Source organism: Monodelphis domestica, chromosome 2 (assembly GCF_027887165.1).
Source record: "Monodelphis domestica isolate mMonDom1 chromosome 2, mMonDom1.pri, whole genome shotgun sequence".
Classification (NCBI taxonomy): domain Eukaryota; kingdom Metazoa; phylum Chordata; class Mammalia; order Didelphimorphia; family Didelphidae; genus Monodelphis; species Monodelphis domestica.
In genome coordinates, this window is record NC_077228.1 from 517,166,082 (window position 1) to 517,181,362 (window position 15,281).

The following is a 15,281-nucleotide window of genomic DNA, read 5'->3' on the forward strand; positions in this document are numbered from 1 at the left end:
TTCCTTCTTATCCTCTCTCTCTCTCTCCTTCTTTCTTTCTCCTCTCTCATTCTTCCCCTTTTTCTCTCTCCTCTCTCCTTCTTACCCTCTCTTTCTCTCTCCTCTTTTTCCTTCTTACCCTCTTTATTTCTCCTCTCTCTCTCTCCTTCTTCCCCCTCTCTTTCTCTCTCCTCTCTATCTTCTCTCTTTCCTTCTCCTCTCTCTCTCCTCTCTTTCCTTCTTACTCTCTCTGTCTCTCTCTGTTTCAGTCTCTCTCTTCTTCTTCCCCCTCTTTCTCTCTCCTCTCTATCTCCTCTTTCCTTCTTATCCTCTCTCTCTCCTTCTTTCTTTCTCCTCTCTCTCCTCTTTCATTCTTCCCCTTTTTCTCTCTCCTCTCTCCTTCTTACCCTCTCTTTCTCTCTCCTCTTTTTCCTTCTTACCCTCTTTATTTCTCCTCTGTCTCTCTCTCTCCTTCTTCCCCCTCTCTTTCTCTCTCCTCTCTATCTTCTCTCTTTCCTTCTCCTCTCTCTCCTCTTTCCTTCTTACTCTCTCTGTCTCTCTCCTTCTTCCCCCCCCTCTCTCCTCTCTGTCTGTCTATCTTCTCTCTTTCCTTCTTACCCTCTTTCTTTCTCCTCTCTCTCTCTCTCTCTCTCTCTCTCTCTCTCTCTCTCTCTCTCTCTCTCTCTCTCTCTCTCTCTCTCTCTCTCTCTCCTTCTTCCCCCCTCTTTTTCTCTCTCCTCTCTGTCTCTCTCTCTCCTTCTTCCCCCCTCTTTTTCTCTCTCCTCTCTGTCTCTCTCTCCAGGCCCTTAGAATCTAGCTCATGGGCTAATAGACTTCTTGGTAAATGTACTCAAGTTATTTCATGTGTGAACGCTCCACTTTCCCAGCTAGATTATGGGGCACTTGAGGCCAGGGGCACTTTCTACTTGGGTATCCCCTTTAAAGCTTCTCAGACACAGCACTGCCCCTGGGAGATGCTTCGTGAAAGTTAACTGGCTGCCAGTGTCAGGAGTCTGGCTCCATCTTTTCTAACAGCCGAGGCTTCTGGTTTCCATGGCAGGGCAATATTTTTGGAATTGTGTCCTGAGGTCCAAGTCTTCTCGTGTTTTTAGTTTCTAATCCTTAATTGAAGTCCCCAGTATCTCTCCACGAACAAAGAGAACAAATCGACACTGACATCCTGACCCCCTGGGGAAGACTGAATATTCTCCTCTCCTCCTCCATTGCCCCAATCAATTTGTCCACCTAATCATGTGCAACGAGAATGGGATGAGAATATAAAAAAGCACATCCCACTGAACGTCTGCCCACCCAAGGGTTCTGCTGGCCAGGCACTTATTTTTTCAAGCTCTGGAAGCCTGAGCAAGTTAAGAATCTGGGTCTTATTTCTTCCCTCTCTATAAATCAAGGAGGCTAGATGGTATGATCATCTCTAAGGTGCCTAACTAAAAAAGCTTGATTTTGCAAGAAAGGTATTTTTTTTGGATAAAATAAAACTTGACAATATATAAACATTTATTATGCATTGTCAATCAGGGCCCATCAATATTTCTATAGAATTTAGCATTCATAGACCTTGAACTAGAAGGGCCCTCAGAAGGTCTTGTGCTACCCCTTCCTTTAACAGAGGAAGAAAAGGGTGCCCAAGGGGAAGAGATTTATCGAAGGTTCCATACAGGTAGAAAACAACAGTTCAATGAATGAATTGCAGTGCTGACTGCAAAGCAACATACTATAAAACAAAATTAGTCAGGACAGACTTTGCCTGGACCAAATAAAGGGCCGAATATGTATTTTTTAAAACCTTTACCTTCTATCTCTGAAGAGCAGTAAAGGCTAAGTGATATGCAAATTTGAACCCAGGACTTCCCAACTCTAGGCCCAGCTCTCAATCCACAGAGCCACCTTAGCTGCTCCATGAATAAATACTTACTAATTGCAGTCAGTGTCCAAAAAGCAGGCAATACATAAAGACACGTTTCAATTTTCCTCTGGAGAAGTTAAATTAAATCTTCAGCCTATAGTTTTGTGGGATTTTGGGGGGTTCTTTTTTTAAAAGCTGCTTTCCTCCATTGGGGGCAGCATAGAATCTGGGTTCCAATCCTACTTTCTCTAGAATAATCTGGCTGAGTGATCTTGGACAAGTCTTTTTTTTTAAACCCTGACCTTCCACCTTTGGTTCTAAGGCAGAAGAGCGGTCAGAGCTAGGAAATGGGGGTCAAGTGACTTGCTGGGCAAGTCTTCTCACGTCTCACTGCTCCAGACAACTCTTCAAGAATCTAAGTAGCCAAGAAAATAATACTTTGGTACAGGGAGCATCAGTGCTGCAAGTTCCCTTAATCAAAGGTCCAGCCCTTAGGGCTCTGGGCCATTGGGAAGTGGCAACAGAAACTGCAGGAAGCCTCTGTCCCTGGGTTCTTTTCCTCAATGTTTGTTCAAGGGGCTAACAAAGCAACGAGGTTTTAGGGGGTCCTCAGAAACATTGACGAAAACTGGAAATCTCTAAATGGGATTAGCCTTAAAAAACCCAGAGAAGACAAGTTGAGGCAGGAGAGGGGAGCCCCTTCTCAGCTTGGGGTTGAAAGCTGGAGAATGTTAGAACTGAGAAATGGTCCTTGTTTTCACAAGTGATCTATGGGGGTTTGGGGGTTCAGCCCCGGGCCCATCCTCCTTGCTTGGGAGAGAGAGAAAGGAGTTTTGGGGTGCTTTGGGGGAAGGAGTTCTTGTCCTTCAGGGTTCGCCCCCAGCCCGGCCAGAGCGCTTTCTTTAGAGCGGCTCTGTGCTTCTTAACCCACTGGGATGAGAGCAGAGGCAGAGAAAAAGCATTTCTAGAAGACGCCTTACCCTTAACATTGGCCTGAACGGATCTGTCAACTGTGAAGAGAAAATGACAATTTGGTTACATGCCTGTCACTCAAACAATTGCTCTAATTAACAAATTTGTATTGCTTCATTAGGAGAGGAAATTAAAATGTTAGAATTTTACTTTTAAATGAAGCCCTTTTGGAGAATAATTAGCCCATTTTCACAGTATCAGGATAACTAAGTGCCCGGCTTCCCTTCCCCCACCCCGCCCCACGAGCCAGGAGCCCCCCAACACAAACACCAGAACAAGCCTCATCAAACTACAACGTGGCCTCCGGCGAGATTCTTCACTCCAGCACGGGCAGGAAAGTCTGCTGAAATCCCCTTCAGACAGGATATAAAACCTCTCTGCAACCCACACCAAAGGCTTCCTGGGCTCAAAGGAGACACAGAGCCTCCCAGGCTCTAGGCTTGGGGACCAGGTACCTCAGTCTACCTAGCACTGACAATGGGATCTAAACACCGAAGCAGATGGGAGAGGCAGGCAGTGGGATCCAGCTATGGCCAAGAGATCTCTGAAAGAGCATCACTGAAGGACCCAGATTTAGAACCAGAAGGGACTTTACGGGCCACAGAGCTCTCAGCCCCCCATTTTAATTCCTGGCTAAATTGAGCTTGGCTGAAGCATCTGAGGAGATAAGACTAAAAACACAGGAATTTATAGTTATCCAATGGAGTCATTTCTGACTCCAGTCACTGACTTTCTTTTGTCTGTAGGATAAAAAAATGTCATTGGTAGAAAAAGGGCAACATTGAAAAAATGTAATCTATAATAAGTAACATATAATATAAAAAGTAACATATAATAATTATATTAACGCAAAAGCCCTCCAAGTAGTCAATTACTCACAAATATATCGATCATAATAGTACAAGAGCAGGGAGGAAGACTGCCTTTTTTGCCTTAGAAAAACAGGGCATGGTTATCAGCCTCATATAAAGACTTTTGGACTTCTGGGACAAGCTGGATATTTTCTGAGCTTTAGTGAGGCCAGTATTAATATGCTGGATTATAGCCTTAGAGATGGAAAAAGTCATCAGAAGTAGTTAGTACAATCCCTTTGCACACTGGAGTCTAGAGATGAGATGACTTGCCCCAGGTTGCCCACCTGATAACTGGCAGAGATGCGATTTGAACTCAAGACCTCTGACTCTGAATCCAGGGCTGCTTCTAACCGTTCAGACGATTTCTTTGCTTAAGGCATGTTATGAGGATTTTTTTGGGGGAGGGAGGGGAGGGGAGGCAGGTAACGTGAAGGGAGAATTAAAAAAAAAGTCCAGGAACTCCTGACCAGGAAGTTGCTATAGAGAAAGAACCAGATGAGGAAAGCTTCTCTTTCTTCCAGAAGAAACTATTTCCCATTGTACTTCCTGCAAAAGTGACCCAAGTGGCTATTATGGTAATAGACATTTTCTTGCTGGGACTGAAATGGAGGATAAAAAGCACATTTTTCTCTGAGTACATGCAGGTGTGTCTGAACCTACCCGTGGGTCTTTCTGTAGTAGAGTGTGGGGGACTGTCCCAGGTCGAGCAGCAACATCAATAGGATTGGACGTCTACAAATGTCAGCAAAAAATGTGAATCAGACAAGATTTTCTCTGAACTTTGTAAACAATGGTTTTCCGTGCAGAGTAAAAACTCATCTCTTTTATCTTAGTTGTTTCCATACCTTAATATAATTTGTATTATATTAATATATTATATATTTGTACATAAACAAATTAATAAATTTATATGATTTGATAGAATATGATTTATAATTATATATAAGTAATTCTATTCATTTTAAGATGTGATTAAATACTGAGTAAAGTTAGTTTCTTACCAACTAAATAATTTGAGGGGCCTTCTATGTTGGTTTTATTTCAAGGAAATTCGCAAGAGACTGCCTTCTCGGAGGCCGGCATGAAACCAAATTTGGAAGCACAATGATGTGACCCAGTTTAATGAAATGCTCATCACAGAATCCTAGAATCATGGAGTTACCCCAGGTCCAATTCCCTCCCTTTATGAGGAAACTGAGAGTGGCAAATACTTGCCCAAGGTCTCAAGGGTAGTCAGTGTTGGAAGCAGGATCTGAACCTAGCATAATTCACCTCAAAGTGATGACCTGACAATTTAAAGCCAAAATTGTTTTTCCTCCAATATTGCTAGGCAGTATTGCTTTTCTTAATGTATATCAGCTTCTTCTTTTTTTTTTTGCCTCATCACCAAAATAAATCCAAGAAATGCCTAAATGAGCATTAGAACCATTTACGCTATCAGGTGTCTCTCATCAGAGAACCTCAGTGTTTCAGAGACATTTAGAGAGCGAACGTTCTGAATTTTAACTGGCATACAACAGCCAGGATTCACACACACGGGAATCACTCATTAGCAATGGTGGAAATGAGACAAGAGAACCGGGTCTGGGGACCTCCCAGCTCGATCATTAAATAGTATATAAATGATTTAAAAGTAATTCAACTTCCTGAGTAAATCATTTCCATTCCTGCCATTACTCATAAATAACTCTAATAATCCTTGTCATCTCTCCAGCACTCTTCTGAAAGAATACACACTCTCTATCCCCTCTCACCCCAAAACATTGCCCATTTGTCTTTGGAATGGGAGCAGGGATGGGGAAGGAAGAATCGAAGATATAAATAATGATATCCCTATGATGAAATGGTCAGAATAGTAATAGTTAGCTTTTATAAAACGCTTTGTAAACAGGTTTTTAAAGTGTTTTACAAAAGTTCTCTCATTCTATACTCAGGACAACCCTGTAGGGTTGGTGAGAATATTATCCTCTCTTCATGCCTTCATCCCCAATTATTATCATCAAACTGAAGCTGAGTGAGGTCAATGACTTGCCCAGGATCCTTCGGCTAATAAGAATCCATGGCAAAATTCAAATTCAAGTCTTTCTGACTCCAAATCTATTCTTCGAATGAACAATGCTAGGTACATCTTTCGAACACAATGTCGAATCTTTGTCTCCACTGGAGGAAATGAACTGATCTGGACAAAGTAGCCCCTAAGTCTGTGCACTGAATCTTCCTAGGAGAGAGGAAGAGGGAGTGTTGGAGAGGGGGTGGAGGGAGGATTAAAAAAAAAATAAAGAAATCAGCTGCAGCCCAACTAACAATTAAGCTACAGAGTTGTTAACAGCCTGATTAGCATACATATGAAGAACTCCACTAATGAACTGCAATCTACATATTCAATCAGTAAGAAGGTCTAGAAGGACCTATTTCAACACCAGGAGAGACACTTCCTTGCACAGATGTAGTTTTCAGTGCGATTGGATAATTGTAAGTGAGGGAAAAGAGGAGAAAAAAGGACTAATTTATTAAATGACCTAGTACTCTGTTTAGGGACATACGTGCGAGGGGGATGTTGCTGCTACCTAGAGAGGAGACTGAGGCATTGGGGTGGCCAATAGCGGTGTCAGGGAGCACGTTTTGGGGGTGAGATACAAGGCATGGTCAGTGAAGTGAATTCCAAACAGCTGGGTCAGCAAACCTCTAATCTGGGCAATGCAGCCTTCTGGGAGGACTTTGGAAATAAGAGTCCCATTAGCTGTCCCTTTCATCTCTTTCCATGTTTCAAAATTTTAGGACAATCCTCTTTTTGGAAATCGCCAGCTCTAAAAATCCAGTTTTTGGAAATCTTGGAAAAATCCCAGAGAGGGATGTTATTGGTCATCGGGGGCATATTTACTAATGAGGAAACAAAAGGGGTGATTGGTCCAAGGTCAACCAGGTAGGGATGACCTGATGTGTGTGCTCAAATTCTGGGATAAAGTTATGGAATATGGCGGCCTAGAAGAAGAGATTGGATGTTGGATTTGAAGTCAGAAATGCCAGGATCTGGATCTTGCCTCAGACACACTTAATGTGTTTTGGCAAGTCGTTTAAAGTTGGTTTGCCTCAATTTTCTCATCTGTAAAAGAAGGAGGTTGGACATGATGACCTCTCAGGTCCCCTCCAAGCTCTAGTTTTATGATTCCTCATCCTTTGGGTTACCAAGGAATAGAAGGAGGAGGAGGAGGAAGAACAAAGTACAAGGACAAGAAAAACACAAACAAAATTCACTCTTTTTTTAAAAGATGATAATGACAGGCAACACAATACTGATTGTTGGTTTAAGGAAAGGATTTTAAAAAAAGAAACAGTGAGGTTGATGAGGTGAGGGATAGATGAGTTACTGTTTCATTAAAGGTAGAAAACAAAACTAAAGAGAATGTGTTGTTGAAACAAAGCTGTTGATACTTTTAAAAGAAACAGAAAGTCATTATAATGGAGTGATAGAAAGTCAGGGCTGGGGCATCTTCTGTAGGTACCACTATTTAATAGGTTACGGGTTAATTATTTAAAAAAAAAATCCAGCAAGTCATTTTCAAGCACCATCTTCAAGAGTCTCCTGGATTCCTCTAGTGTCCTTCCTTCCTCCAAGCTATCTCCTATATCTCTTAAGACTCCATATGTACCCTTTGGTCTATTAGCATGTAAGCTCCTGAAGGACAATATCTCAGTCCTCTTTTATTTTGGTATAGATAGCAATTAGCACCTAGTAGGCACTTAATAAGCTCCTTCAAGACACAAACTATTTTTTAAAAAATATCTTTGTATCTGTAGGGTTTTTTAAAAAATCATTTTATACAGTATTTTTAAAAAATATTTTTATATTTATATCTACAGTGCCTGGCACATAGTGGGAACATATATTCATTAATTAGTTGCTTAATAGAATTTAAGGTCATTGAGAGAAGGTTCTGCTTTGTTTTTATATTCTAAGTATCTGGCATAGTAAGAACTTTAAAAAAATAATTACTGACTTTGGGGGGGGGACTGATTGGACTTTTAGAAGGAATTTCTCATGAGAAGCTTCGCCACCATGATATTTATGGAAGGTATATTTTGGAGACTATTATATCTTACCCTACCCCAAAATCAAGTAGCTACAAAATTTAATGAGTTAAGATTTATGTTTAGGTCTATGCTGGCCAGATATAAACAAAAGTATTTGTATCCTGGCCCTAGCTACCAGAAAGGTCAAAAAACCAACCTGCCTCCAGACTTTGTTCAGGATCTATTGTGTGTATGCTTATAAACTGGTTTCTTACCTTAGGCTGAAATGCTCCTTGCAGGGATCCAAAGGGACCAGTAGGTGGGATCATAGGGGGAATGCCCGAGACAGCAGGAGGATATGAATGAAACAGCTACAAACAAGGGGAAAAAAAGAGAAGAGATTTGAAGAGAAGTTTTGTCCAAGTCAACTAATCCCCTTAAACCCTCTTCCCACACACATAGAGAATGACTTCTACATTAGCAAACTAGTCATCTCGGTTCAGTGCCATTAGCCAAAGGAGTCCATGAAATGAGCACACAGATGTACCATGAATGTTTAACTTTAACAAGTTAAAAGTAGTTCAGAATTAATCAGCCAACAAATGATGTCCCGGATGAGGCCATCATTATGAAGGGAGCTTTTCTAATTATTAATTGTTAAATTGGATACAAGTCCTAAATGGTTAGAGATGTTAATGCATATCAAAAGGGGGGGAGGGGTGCTGAGCTAAATAAGATGCCCAGAAAATTACAAGTTAATTAAAAAAAAAAAAGCAAGCAAGAAGTAAGTCTTTATGAGTTCCAGGATTTTATACCATTAAAACTCAATTAGTACTTTAGATTTTTAATAGTTTCTCTAGGAAATGAGAAAATATTCACAATTCTTGCTTCATTAGCTTATTCTGGTGGAGTATCTGTCACTGGGGACAATTTAATTTCCTAAGATGATGATAAATATTTCTGGAAGAAACACATCTACTATAGTTGTTTTTTTTTTTAAATGAAGTCCACCCATTCTCCAACAAGATGGAAGCCAGTAGGAGAAGGGAGGTTTGCCCCTACAAAATACAGGCCTAAAAAACTCCCCTGATTTCTAAATATTGCTTTTATTTTCAAGAGTTTCAGGAATCAAAGGCATTTCTGTGTCAGTGTGCAAAAGCTCATCTTTCTTTGTAGGATTTAGAGGTTGGAGGAGGCCTTAGGCAGCTATCTAAGTCAAAGCCCCTTCCTTTTCCAAAAGAGGAAATGCTAAGTGATTTGCTGTCTCTCCAAGCACCACCTTGTTCCCTCCATGAAGCCTTTCCAGGATTCCCCCTGACTCGTGCCTTCCTTCCCCAGTTAGGTCCTGTTTAACTGCTTGATATTTATTCTGTATATATGTCTATGTTGTGTTCTCCATTAGAGTATAAGCTCCTTGGGGGCAGGGGCTTGTCCTTCCCCCACAAACTGTCAGTCTTGTTTCCCTTCCACAGGCTGTCCCTTTGCATCCTCAGAGCTTAGCGCAGTGTGTGGTACACAATAGACACTCAATAAAGGCTTGGATTGACTTCTGTTGAAGCAGGCTGCTTCCAAATCACACTGGATCCATTCTAAAAGCTGTCCACTTGTTGCCAAAGGGTACTAAAGAAATGTTATTGGTCTAACTGGTGTATAAATGGAGATTCTGAACCCCAGACTTCAATCCCCAGAAGTCCTTGGTGTTTCCCAGAATTCCCTATAATCTCACCTGAGTCCCCAGGTTGGCGAAATCACAATTGGTATTTAACTGGCAGCAACGCCTCCCTCTCTCTGCCATTGCAATGATGTAGGAAGTATAGTGGTAAGCTAAACTAAACAAGGGGATTTTGAATGGGCTAATCAGCCATGGGCATGTGGTTTTTATTTGTATCTTCTTTATTCCTTGATTTCTAATAATCCTTAACAAACCTCATAAAATATAATATCTTATTACTAGATACTAATTTAATTTTTACACTGGTCAAGGATAAGAGCACCAGAGACCATTTACATGGTACTGAGACAGATTCTTTAATGACTGGCTTATTCAGATAGACAACAACAGGGCCAAGGTAAAATACCCAAGGAGCCCAGAATAAGGACACAGTGGACTGGGTTATCAGTACCAATCCCAGATAGCTCTACTACTGACTAGCTGTACGACTTTGGCTAAGTCACTTAACTTCTTCAGTTTGGCATCTTCCTACCTTTGCCATTTTCCTATTTCTTTTCCCCCTTCATGAACTATGAGAACCCATTTCACTGGTCCCCCTTACAGCTTCTCCAACAAGACACTCCATCTTCTCATCCCCTTGCCTGGCTCCCTCCCTTCTGCTTCGTATGAACGTACTACACTTAACTGGTACCATTAAAATGATTTTTTAAAAAAATTATTAAAAATCTTTTTTCTTCTTTGCAGAGCAAAAACACGTAATGGATAAAAGAAACTTAAGTTTCCTTCAAAGCCCATTTTCTAAGTAGGAAGTTTCTTCCGGTCCCTCCAGCTACTGATTTCAGACAAATTTCACCTATTCCATATATATTGTCTATGTACCTAGTTATTTCCCTACTGTTTCTCTTCATCTGAATGGAAGCTCCCCAAGGGCAGGGGGCTTTTTGCCTTTCTTTCTATCTCCCCAGTAAACATTTAAGAAAGGCTTATTGGCTCACTGAGACTCAGTTGGCTCAACTACAAAACAAGGATAACCTAGTCTACCTACTAAATAAATTTGATGGGAAAACCAAATAGGATGAAATTGTCTATGGAGTGTTCTGCAAACTATGAAGTCTATCTAATATCAGTGGGAGGGATGGTGACGGTTATTTATTTCAGAAAGAAAGAGTAAAATAGAAAATATTGGGGAGGGGGGAATTATGCTTTCGTTCCAGATACTTGGTCAAAGGCCTCCTTAGACTTAACTTTCTTCTCTTTCCTCCTGCCTTGTGTTATATAACCTGTAAAAAATGCATGATAATTGAGGTCTCATATTAATAATTCATTTCCATATGTTGGCTGTTTCCAGGCAATTATTGAAACATGGCGCGCTTGCCATTTTTTCCCCATTTTCAGGGCATGTACCTTCTCTATCTCTTTTTTATTTCATTCTGTCTTGCTCTCTTCAATGAGGCAGCAAACTTTGCATCCTAATTGATATGGAACTAAATCCACTTAAACAGTGATTGGGAACCAAGTGCCCTCATTTAAAACAACTTTTAAGTCGAAAATGGTGTTTTAGATGCTCGAGTGTATTGCATCTAATTCCCCTCGTAATGCCCTAATCCCCCAAAGCGGGAGGGAAATTGAAGCACTGCGTAGAGTTAGCCCATATAGAGTTTATAATATGAAATAACTTTCCCACTGTACATTGTAAGAAGCAAGACAATTAAATGCATGTCACCCTAAAACGGGCACATTTCTTTTTAAATGACTGCATTTATAGGAGGCCTTATTTATTTTTAAAAAGATGATTTCAAGAACTTTTGCATCCACACTCTTCTATTACTGCTCCCCCCAGAATATAGTTAATTATCCTGCCTTATTCCACATACCCCTCTCCCCACGAGCCCCCTGCTGCCAAATTTCTACCAATAAAATTCTTTCTCTATGGACACCTAAAGTATGCAAGACAACCAAATCAGCAAGGAGCATCCTTTTTGCTTTAATAGCGTCAGGGATAAGAATCCAGAATCTCTCAAGAAATGAAGGAGGGACCCAAGAAATCCATGGTGGCAGGGGCTCCCTCCCTGCTCCTATCTCTCCTCTCCTGCCCCATCTCAGCAGTCATTATAGTAGACATGGATTTGGAGATGGAAGGGACCTTAAAGGACAATAAATCCAAACTCCTCATTTTACCTATGAGGAAACTGAGGCACTGGGAAAGGAAGTGGCATCAAATCATAAATCCAAACCTAGAAGGGGAGGTTGGGTACCAGTGAGTTCAACCTTCTCATTTTATAAACAAGACCCCAAAATTGTGACTTGCCCAAGGTCACAGAGTTAGTAAATATTGGTGGTGGGACTTAAATCTAGGTTTTCTTGACTCTTTTACAAAGAGTGTCTTATCCCACTCCATCATGCTGCCCCTCAATGCTATTTCAGAAGCATTCCTCTCTTAACTAACCTTATTTGCATTTATTCTCTTTATATTACGCACACACACACGCGCACACACACAGAGACAAATGCACATGTTTGGTCTTCTACTTAAGAATAGGGAGTTTCCTTTCTTATATTCTGGCTCTCAGAATAGTGCCAGGAACATAATAACCTTAACTCTAATAACAGACCCTTCATAAATGTTTACTGATGACTATTTCTTCTCTATGGATTATTTTATGATCCAGATCTCAGTTCTGATAAATCACAGACTTTATAGCTGGAAGGGGTCTTGTAAGTCATGCAGTCAAATTTCTTTTATTTATTTTAAGGACAAAGAAACAAAAGCCCAAACAGATAAATGGACTTATACAGAGCCACACACAGATAGTAAGCAGGATCATGGCATAGCAATTTTGGAGCTAGAAGGGAACGATTTCCTCCTTACTTTATAGGAGAAAATTCATTAAATTGCCCAGAGAAAAATAAATAGAGAAGGTTGGATTCTAGGGGTACCAGGGAAGGCTCCTAAAAGAGTTTACAAGGTAGGCTCAGAAAGACCCAAAAGGAAAGGTTAAGTTCATAGTCCTCTCTTGTTAAGGTCTGCTTTTTCTCACCATCATAGAATATTAAAGGCTAAGCACAATTGAGGGATCTTGATCATTAAAAGTTTAAGGAATTTTCTAAATTTGGCTTGGTAGTAACTGAATAAAGCATTAGGCTTGGAATCAGGTAGACCTGAATTCAAATACAGCCTCAGATACTGTGTGACCCTCCTCTACTTCCCAGGTAAGTCCTTTATAACCAGTTTGCCTCAATTTCTTCATCTGTAAAATAGGGATAATAATAGAATTATTGGCCATGTGGCCCTTCCCACCTTGGGCTAGTTACTTAGTCTGTTTGCTTCAATTTTCTCATTTGTAAAATGAGGATAATAAAAGAACTTATTAGCCATGTGTTCCCTCCTTGGGCAAGTCACTTAACCTTTCTGCCTCAATTTTCTCATGTGTAAAATGGGGATAATAAAAGAACTTATTAGCCATGTGTTCCCTCCTTGGGCAAGTCACTTAACCTTTCTGCCTCAATTTTCTCATTTGTAAAATGGGGATGATCATGGTACCTACAACCTAGAATAGTTGTGAAGATAAAATAAGGCAGTTGTAAAGTTCTTAATAAACCTTAGTGTAAAAAGAATGCTAGGTTATTTCCAAACATCCAGGGTAAATTTTTGTTATTAAGTCCATCTATCAAACACTGCTTCATCTACGATCAACCTAGATAAGTATCCCTGAATTAACACACTTGGCTCCCTATTAAAAAAACACATGTATTTGTATTAAGAGATACTAAAAGCAAAAATAAAAATATTTGAAAATGGCAAACCAAAACATCCATAAGCACAGAGCATGTTGTTTTTTTTTTGGGGGGGGGAGGATTAGAGTCCCATTTTAAAGCAAAAGAAAGGATAGAGACAAGCAACTAGCATACTTTTCAGACAAAACGATGCAGTGTTCATCCTTTAATCAAAACATCATGATTAGATGTTCAAATTCCTCATCCCCAACTCTATCCGGGCCTTTGGAGGTCACAAATTCTGTAACTTAGGCAGATGTCAAGTCGTGTCTCAGACCATATGCCTGAACACTGAACAAATCCCCCCTTTCTCTCCAGTGTCATTCCTTTATAAAAGACCCTTTGTTTTAGCCAACAATAACATTCTTCGTATTTCCCTTTTCTAAACAATGCTTTACATCCAACTACTACGGGAACCACTTCCGATACTTGTTCCATGCAAGAGCTTTCGACATTCAGCCAAAAAGAGATGAGAAATTACTCTTGGAAAAGAGTTAAGCATCGGGCACACTGGAGACTTTGCATTTGGCAGAAAGAGATCACAGCGAACACCTGAAGGGCCTGTGTAAATGCAATTCCCAGATTCCCATAAATCCAATTCAGTGATTTCCGAGTGTGCTGAAATCACAGCTGATTGAGCCCACTTTTCACCCAGTAGATGAGCTTGCTTGACCTCTTGAGTTAGCCTGGCCTCGCTTGAAAGCTGTAGGAGCCTCCCATGATCTTTTGATTCAGAGCTGACACTGCATCTTCCCCCCCAAAGGAAGCACCAGGAAAAAAAGCAAGCAAGCAACCCAAAGACCAGACAGACAGACAGACAGACACACACACTCACACACACACACAAACCCCCAACAACCCAGGAGCAGTTGTGAATGCATTCCTGGAAAGGAGTGGTCAGAGATCATGAGCTTCTGGCCACATATAGATGGGATGGCTTCAGTCCTAACAATGGAAACAAGCAAGGACGTTCAACATGGACACGGTAAGGTAAACTCACACTGTGACGGTAGAAGGGGTCAACTTTTGTAGGATATTTGTCAAACTGTAAAGGGATCAAAGCAAAAACTAGTTATTTTGTGTTTCTGCACTGGGGTCCAATGTTTCTTTTCCTGTCTTGGCAGTTGGTTCTATTTTCTCTTATCATTTATCAATCATTAAATTAAAAATAAACTCAGCAAACCTTTCTGATGGCTTGAATTATCTACTCCCATGAGCCTAGAAGCTCCTTAAGAGCCAACTCCAGAACTTAGTACAGTGACCAGCACACAGTAGGCATTTAAACAGGGGTGCTAACGGGTGTTAAACAGGTAAATGTTTAACAAATACACCCCAAAAAAATCTTTGTCCATGCCACCTTTAAAAGTGGAATCTGCATTATTCATTTCTCCATCACTTTTGACAACCCACAAAATAATAAATCTAGCCCTAGTTTGTAGAATTTGCTGATTTCCAAGGTGTAAAGGCTCACGCTAATAAATTGGCTTTGATGAGCTTATTTGAGGTGGCTCCAGAACCCCCCTGCATTTAAAAGATGTGTGTTGCCATAACTGATTATTGTAATATGACCCTGTAACAACTGAGAGGCAGGAAGACAGTAGCCTCGAGTTGAGCCATTTCGGTTCATTCCTACTCTCTCTCTCTGTTTAAAAAGTAAAAAAAGACTAGACACTTCTACGCCAAAGACGATGGAGGGAATCTTTGGAGAAGTTTTGCCCTTCCTACCTTTCCTTCTATGGAAGAGTCTGGATTCTGCCGGTCCTAGTTCAAATCAAGCTCAAACAAAGCAGTTCTGGAAAGGCTCTCCTGAGCAGCCACTAGAAGGATTCTATCATTTCCTCAAAATAGTATTATCATCCTGGAATTGTCACTCACTCATCTCCCAATGATATGAAGGATCGCCAAAAATGGGTATAAGAAGTTCATGATTTTCTCAATACAAGAATGCCATGAAGGGGCATCTAAAAAGGCTTTCATTAGAACTAGACAACATGGGCAAGATTGTGAACTTAAACAAATTTGATTAAACTGATAATGTTTTCTCAGAATGTTGCATAATGTTCTTCCCAGAACACCACTTTTTTTTCTTCTTTTAAACCCTTACCTTCCGTCTTGGAATCAAGACTGTGTATTGGTTCCAAGACAGAAGAGTGGT

The 15,281-nt window shown here is 40.6% G+C and overlaps 1 protein-coding gene across 1 annotated transcript in view; it reads right to left on the bottom strand.

Moving 5' to 3' along the window:
* The window catches only part of AUTS2 (activator of transcription and developmental regulator AUTS2), a 976,332-nt gene that overhangs the window by 23,363 nt on the left and 937,688 nt on the right, over positions 1-15,281 (bottom strand). Inside the window, exons 10-13 of the mRNA XM_056814770.1 lie at positions 14,127-14,171; positions 7,956-8,051; positions 4,330-4,401; positions 2,824-2,853 (exon numbers count right to left, since the gene is read on the bottom strand). Of these exons, the coding sequence (XP_056670748.1) occupies positions 2,824-2,853; positions 4,330-4,401; positions 7,956-8,051; positions 14,127-14,171 (243 nt within the window). The remainder of the gene's footprint in view (positions 1-2,823; positions 2,854-4,329; positions 4,402-7,955; positions 8,052-14,126; positions 14,172-15,281) is intronic.